This window comes from Phocoena sinus, chromosome 14 (assembly GCF_008692025.1).
Source record: "Phocoena sinus isolate mPhoSin1 chromosome 14, mPhoSin1.pri, whole genome shotgun sequence".
Classification (NCBI taxonomy): domain Eukaryota; kingdom Metazoa; phylum Chordata; class Mammalia; order Artiodactyla; family Phocoenidae; genus Phocoena; species Phocoena sinus.
The window spans coordinates 66610118-66617424 of NC_045776.1; the positions used below are offsets into that span (position 1 = coordinate 66610118).

General features: G+C 62.0%; 1 protein-coding gene across 2 annotated transcripts; it reads left to right on the top strand.

Moving 5' to 3' along the window:
* The first annotated feature begins 991 nt into the window (after positions 1 to 991).
* CASTOR1 (cytosolic arginine sensor for mTORC1 subunit 1) lies at positions 992 to 5713 on the top strand. Of its 2 annotated transcripts, none has more exons than XM_032654441.1 (9): positions 992 to 1375; positions 1970 to 2040; positions 3223 to 3410; positions 3496 to 3628; positions 3903 to 4026; positions 4485 to 4598; positions 4766 to 4848; positions 4944 to 5038; positions 5166 to 5713. In XM_032654441.1, exons 1-9 carry the CDS (start codon positions 1263 to 1265, stop codon positions 5232 to 5234), a joined length of 990 nt encoding a protein of 329 aa, XP_032510332.1. In that variant the 5' UTR covers positions 992 to 1262; the 3' UTR covers positions 5235 to 5713. The 2 variants fall into 2 exon arrangements, with proteins under 2 accessions (XP_032510332.1, XP_032510333.1); XM_032654442.1 differs by having other exon boundaries at positions 1258 to 1375; positions 1942 to 2040.
* The last annotated feature ends 1594 nt before the right edge of the window (positions 5714 to 7307 follow it).

Sequence of the window (7307 nt, forward strand, 5' to 3'; positions counted from 1 at the left end):
GATCCCAGTCAGACCTGAGGCCTGCTTTAACCTGTTTGGTTCAAAGCCTCGCATCTGAGGCCTGCAGACGCTCGGGCCAGACAAGGGCCCCTGGAGCGTGTTCCGTCCTGCTAGGAGCCAGCCTAGGTGTGCTGGTGCCTGCTCAGCACTGGGGTTTTCGTAGACCTGAGGAGGCCAGCCCTAATGTTGAAATGAGCCCAAGTTGGCACTAACAAGCCTCAGATCTGGGGTGTCTGCCAGTGCTGGGGGGGGCCTGCTTGGGCATGAAGCAAGTTTAGATGTGCTCAGGCCACGTAAGTTCTGCTAATGACTGCAGGCTTAAGTCTCTGCTGAGAGCTGAGTACCCAGTGAGCCCCAGATGCATGGCCCTGTTCCCCCAAAGTTTGAGTTTTGGGCAAGTGTTAGGCCTGGCCACCCTCAGCTCCCTACCCCACAGCATGCTGCTCAGAGGTGGCTGGAGCCCTCCCTTTTCTGAAAGTTGGGTGAGAGGAACAGATGTGGGGGCCACCAAGTCCAGGTTAGGTTTCACCTTGTCAGTCCACTGACAGGGTTCACAAAGCACGGAGGGGTACGTATCAACACCAGTCCTGGACAGCCCTTCCTGGGGGTCTTTTGTCTCCACCACCCCAGCCAGCTCTGGTGGCCCTGCACCATGCTGAGCCATGAGAGGAAGGAGGGGGAAAGATGCCAGGACACTGTTGGCTGAGAACCACAGGGTCGCCTGGGCTGCACAGTGGACCCCACCCCTCCGTGTTCCACGGATTTGGGGGCAGCGTTCTGTCCCAGCCCAGCCCCGGTTCGTCTTGTGGCCCTCCAGGGCTCAGTGAAATTAATCATAAGATGCGGGCCCAAGGACAGAAACGACCCCAAGCATCCGCTGGCTCCGGACCCCAGCGCAGCAGGCGTCCAACGGAAAGGGCGGAGCCCGGCGAGGGGGCGAGGCACGGGCTGGGCCTAGAGCACTCGACGCGGGTGGGGTCAGAGGGTGATTCCCGAGCCACTGACGAGGGGGAGGAGGCAGCAGGGGCGGAGTTCGGCGGGCTGGAAGGAGAGGAGTGTGGCTCCGGCGTTAGAAGGAGGCGTGGCCACCCTGGATTGGCCGCCCGTCCCGCACGGCGTGGCCGTCAGGGAGCTGGCGTAGGTGGCGGCGTGGACTCGGCCGCCCACCGGCTCCTTTAAGCCCACCGGCACCGCCCCCACCGACCCGCCCCCAGCACGGCCTGGGCCAGGTTGGCAGCGGGGTCGGCTCCGTGCGGGCAGCGATGGAGCTGCACATCCTAGAGCACCGGGTGCGGGTGCTGAGCCTCGCCCGCCCCGGTCTCTGGCTCTACACCCACCCGCTCATCAAGCTGCTCTTCCTGCCCCGCCGAAGCCGGTGCGCGCCCGGGTTCGGGGCACATATGGGGGTGGGCTCCACTGTCGCTTTGGGACGGGGTCGGGAGATTAGGACCGCCGCGGGGCCAGCGGCAGCAGGCGGGGAGAGCCCTCTCTGCCACACTCCCTCCCCCCGCCCCCGGCCGCCATCCGGCCTGGGCCTACGCTCCCTGGGACCGCCGCCTATCCGGCCCCGTGAGGCCCCCTCCCAGGGCCGGTTAAGGCGCAAACAGCCTGGGATGGTCAATGCTTAACTCCTGGTGGTGTCAGGTGGGGGCATTCCTTCCTGGCGACCGCGGGGAGCTTTTTACAGATGCCTCCCATCGGGTCAGAGGGGCTGGTCTTGGGGGCCCAAGGTCCGACGCCCCGGGACTGTCGCCGCGGGTGAGCCTCTCCTCCCTCCTGGAATGGAGGGGCAGGGTGCTCCTGCAGAGGTCGGGGAGGCGGAAAGGAGTCCGCAATTCCGGAGATGGGGCACACACCCCCCTGTCCTGGGGAGAAAACTGACGCTTGAGGGGGCAGGGAGGCGCCCGGCGGGAGTCTACCCGCCCCCTCCGCCCCACCCAGGCTGAAGATGCCCCCGCCCCCCAACCAGGTGCAAGTTCTTCAGCCTGACGGAGACCCCCGAGGATTACACGCTCATGGTGGACGAGGAGGGCTTCAAAGGTGGGGGCTGGGCTGGGAAGGGGGAGTAGGGGAAGGAGACTGCGTTCTTTGCCAGATTCTCACCGAATGTTAGGATCCAAGGTCGCAAGAGCTGGGGCCTTGAAGGAGGATGGATCTGGGTTCGAATCCATTTCCACTATTCACTGGCTGTGTGCCCTTGAGCAAGTCACTTCCCCTCTCTGAGCTGTTTGTTTCCGCTTATGTAAAGTGGGTATAGTTACGGTTCTGATCTTATAGGGTCCCACGAGGGCTTTATAATGGGGCTGTGTGTGGAGGACACTTAGCAGCCGCAGGCCAGCAACAGGGCCTCAGTTACAGTTCTGGGGCAAGAATCGGGTTTCTGTGGCTGTTTCACCACCACCCCCATCTGCCTTTGGACTATTTCTCCTTGGACTTCTCTCCCTGGTGTGGGTCACCCCCTCCTGGACTGGTCTGGCGACTCCAGGAGTCTGAGGGTTGGAAAAGGAATGCAGGCAGCCAGCCCAGGGCAGGATCCTGGCCGGCCTCCTAGCTGTGCTTGGGCAATTAGCAGCCCGCCTGGTTGTGGCCCCTGCTCTGGACTGGACGCCAGCCTGGTTCCTCCCTGGTCCCTGGAGCTGACATCTGCCTTTTACTCCTGCCAGCTTGACCCATCCTGACAGGCCTGGAGCCTCAGGCCAGCCAACTGGGGCTTGGTCCATCCCGCATAGCGCCACTTCAGGCCTTAGTTTCCCTATTTGTGCAGCAGAAAAGTCTGGGTCTGCTCAGAGGGAAGGGCATCCCCCAGCCAACGTGGTCTGCTGGCTCCCCCTGGTGGTGCCATGTGGTATAAGGCATCTGTGAACCCACAGAATACTGTCATCCCATTCTACAGAGGAGGAAACTAAGGCTCAGAGAAGTTAAATCATTTGCCCCAGGTCAGCAAAAAGTAAGTGGTGAGGCTGGGATTGGAACCCAGCTCTGTCTGGATTTGGAGTTCCAATCTTAACTGGGAAGTTACAATCCCTGACAGGCCAACACCTGAAGCACCTCTCAGTCCTTGCAGACATGCAGGTCTCAGGAGCAGAACTTGGGGGAGGAAGACAGCTCCAGTCTCCAGACCTGACCTGACCTTGGTAGAACTCTCCAAGGCTCAGACAGGGAAACTGAGGGCAGGGTCCAGCCCTGTAGGCCCTGACTGGGCATGTGCCCCCTGCCCCACAGAGCTGCCCCCATCTGAGTTCCTGCAAGTGGCTGAGGCCACGTGGCTGGTGCTGAACGTGTCATCCCACAGTGGCGCAGCAGTTCAGGCTGCTGGGGTCACCAAGATCGCCCGCTCAGTAATTGCACCGCTGGCCGAGCACCACGTGTCGGTGCTGATGCTGTCCACCTACCAGACAGACTTCATTCTGGTGAGTTTCCTGCAGGTGCTGGTGCGGGGCAGGGTGGGAATGGGTGCCTGGGGACCCATGTGTTGTGCCATCTCCTGTGGCCCAGGTGCGAGAGCAGGACCTGTCCGTGGTGATCCACACGCTGGCCCAGGAGTTCGACATTTATCGAGAGGTGGGCGGGGAGCCTGTGCCCGTTGCCAGGGATGATTCCAGCAACGGCTTTCCCCGTGCCCAGCATGGTGAGGGCCGCCCTCTGACACCCAGGCCTGGGCAGGGGCTCCTCTTCCCACTGGGCCCCTTCCCGTGTGCAGGTGGGTCTGTGGGCTTAGGGAGACCAGCTGACATTGACCCCCTCATAAGATAGGGAGATGGGGCCAGGAAAACTCAGACAGGTACTTGCATGTAGACCGTGACCCGGCACCCAGCCCAGGCCTCCTCTCTGGCTGGCCACCAGGGGGCGTCGCAGCCCACAGTCGCCCTTTCACCTGCCACCACCTTGTCCCTCCGGAGCAGGGCCCAGCCCCACGGTGCATCCCATCCAGAGCCCAGAGAACCGTTTCTGTGTCCTCACGCTGGACCCTGAGACGCTGCCAGCCATCGCCACCACCCTCATTGATGCCCTCTTCTATTCGCACAGGTGGGCCTTGTTTGCGTTTGTCTCTTTGTCCTCATATCTTGTTCCCCGTGCTCTTTCCTACCACCTTCCGCCCATCCCTTGGTTCTGCGGACTCTGTGCCCTGTTCTGTGTCTGGGGTTCCTGGCAGCCTGCGATGCACATGTATCGTGCACTGAGGTTCAGGCAAGGTCCTGATGCCGCAGCTGGAGCCCTCCCCTCTGGTGTGGGCAGAGCCACCCCTGAGCTGTGCCCTGGCAGGCCCTCCGGCCCTGGGTTCTGTGTCTTTGGCACAAGCAGGGTTCATCATCTTCCCCCATCCCCACCTACACCAGCAGGAGGTCAGGGTGCTTGGAAGGGGAGAAAGTGGCCCAGGGACAGGAGGGTCAGCCCAGGACCAGTTGTGCCAGTCCCTTCCCAGGTGTGGAGGCCAACAGGGAGGTGGAGTGGACAGAGCACCTGAACCTACTCTCCCTCCCCAGTCCCCCTAAGGAGGCAGCCTCCGGTGGTCCTGGATCCAGCTCTATCACCTTCTTTGCTTTCTCCCTCATTGAGGGCTACATCTCCATTGTCATGGATGCTGAAACGCAGAAAAAGTATGTGACCCCTGACCCTAGGTGGGCCATAGGCCCTAAGCCAGCCCCAGGGAGGGAGGGGGTAGAGCGGCAGACTCCGAGGTCACCAGGCTGACCTGCCCAGGGAGCTCATAGTGGGGCAAGGAGGGGACAGGGGTGCCCTGCCCACTGCCCACCTGCCTCCCCAGGTTCCCCAGTGACCTGCTGCTGACCAGCTCCTCAGGGGAGCTGTGGAGGATGGTGCGCATCGGCGGACAGCCCCTGGGCTTTGGTGAGGGCTGCACCTCATGTGTCGGGGGCTTGGGAAGGGCTGGGGGTGGGGGTGGGGATCAGGGCGATCCACATGGACCTCTCCTCAACCCTCAGATGAGTGTGGGATTGTGGCCCAGATCGCAGGTCCCCTGGCTGCGGCCGACATCTCCGCCTACTACATCAGTACCTTCAACTTCGACCATGCCCTGGTGAGCGCTGCTGGCTGGGGCCAGGGCCCCTGGAGGGACGCTGAGGGGGTGGGGTGGCAGGAGGTAGCCCCAGCTGGCCCAGGAAGTTGGGCAGCCCTGACCCCTCCCTCTGTCCACCTGCCTGCAGGTTCCTGAGGATGGCATTGGCAGTGTCATCAAGGTGCTCCAGCATCGGCAGGAGGGTCTGGGCTCCTGAGGCCCTGAGGGGAACAGCAGCCTCCAGGCTCTCCCCTTGTCCTCAAGCTTCCAGAGACTTCTCAAAGCTTTTTACTCAAGCTCTGGGATGTTCCTGTCGGGGGACTCCTCCTTCCGCTCTGTGTATGTAAGCTGCGTGCAGACACTGGCTCTCACGTGGACACGCGTGTCTGCCCATCGCAGGGGAACACGGTGCTCAGGGCTTCCTCCAGGAAGCCCCTCAACCCATCACTCCCTGCGGGGCCTCGGCATTTGCACATTCCCTGCCTGAGGCCCGAGCCTTCCCCCTCTCAGCCCTGGGTGGGCCAGCTGCTCCCCAGAAGGCCTGATCTCCCATCTGCCTCTGGCTCTGTTGCCTTTCCTGGCCAAGTGAATTCTGACAGTGCCTTCCCTTCCTGGGGCCTCCAAAAAAAGTATTTTTACATCTCTATCTCTCTTCTTTTTTAATCAACTTGTTAATAAAGAGCTTGTAGTGAGCAGGCCAGGCTGTGGTCCTTGGGGTTGTCCAGGCCTTGGCCATGCCTGCCCCACAGCTCCCCAGGGCCCCTCTGCCTGAGGTCCTGGACTCTCCCCGCTCTGCTGGCTCCGGGCCTCACCTCCCTCAGTTCTCACCTAAAGAGCGTAGATGAGCTATCGCTGTTCTCCAGACAAAGGACCTATGCGCTGGGAGGTGGAGTGACTTAGCCAGGGTCACGTGATTCCTGTCCAGGGCTGCCTGGCTCTGAGGTCCAGGCTTTCTCTTCATTCCTTGCTGCTTCTGAACAGCCCAGAAGGTTCAGAACAGGGAAGAGACTCCCAGACCCTCCTGCCTGGGGGTCCCCCAGCCTCCCTGGCACCTTGGGTGTGGCTGGCCTGTTGCAGAATCCCCTCAAGGAGGGGAGCCCTAAAGTACCTCTCCTTCAGGCTGCTGCCTGCTTTCTTTTGGACCACGCCTGAGTTCTTTCTGTCCCTCACGGGAGCAGTCAGTTCTTGCAACCAGGCTCTCCTGGAGCAGGGGTGGGAGGGGGCCAGTCAGAGTGTGCACCTGGGAGTCTGTACACTGGGCTTCCCCTGGCTGGGGGGACAGGACAGGGGCCTGGAGGCCACCTGGAGCCCCCTCTCCCCTTGATGGCTGCACGCCGGGGCCAGAGGCTCTGCACATCTGGGCCGGGGTTTCCTGTCACAGAGGGGCCACCTCCCTGCTCTGTGAGTTGGGATTCCGCTGTGGCCCGATGGGGCCCCACAGATGTGCTGGGGAGGTTATCGGGTGCCCTCAGCCCAGACCCGCCCGCGCTCAGGAAGGGAAGAAGGGTGTGACTTCAGCGTACTCAGAGGTCGTGGTGGCTCCCCAGAAAAGCCAGAACGGGTCCAGACCTCTGGCAGTGCGCCCGCCCTGCCCCTGGGAACCTGGGGGCTGAAGATCAGAAGAGCAGGGAGCGCAGCCCAGCCCGGTGAGTGGCGGTCGGGTGCCCTGGGCCAGCCCCTTCCCCTTGGCCTCCGTTTCCCCAAGTGCATTGAGACCTGGGAGGCAACTCCCTCAGGATCCTATACCCTTGGACCCTGGGAAGGGGGTGTTTGTTTGTAGTTTGTCTTTGGGTTGGGGAGGGTCCTGCTTCTCTCCCTGGAGGGGTCGCCCTGGGCCTTGGCTCGAGGAATGTCCTGGGCTGAGATGGGGATTTTAGAACCAGAATTCTTGGGGCTGCCTGACCTGTAGCTAGAGAGCTCCTGGCCGCACGTCCAGCTCTGGGGGTCTGTCCATCTGTCTGTCAGTTTGTGAGTCACTGCCTGATTTAGGTGTTTCTGTCATCCCAGTTTTCCAAGTGTGTCAGGTCTCACCTGGTCCCCCACACTGGGTCCTAACCTGGCAATGGTTAGATCTTGCGACTGCCCGTGGGATTGGGCTGGGTGCGAGGCCACAGGCCTGCCCCGGTGGGCTGGTACAACTCAGGCCCAGGCCTAGAGGCCAGCATGTCCACCTGCGTCTCCACCACACACATGCAATTGTGTGTGTGGAATTGTTAGCTTCCAGGGCATTAGGGTCCTTGGGGGTCACTGGGCCGGCTCTCGGCCTCTTGGCAGGTTACAGATGGGGAGA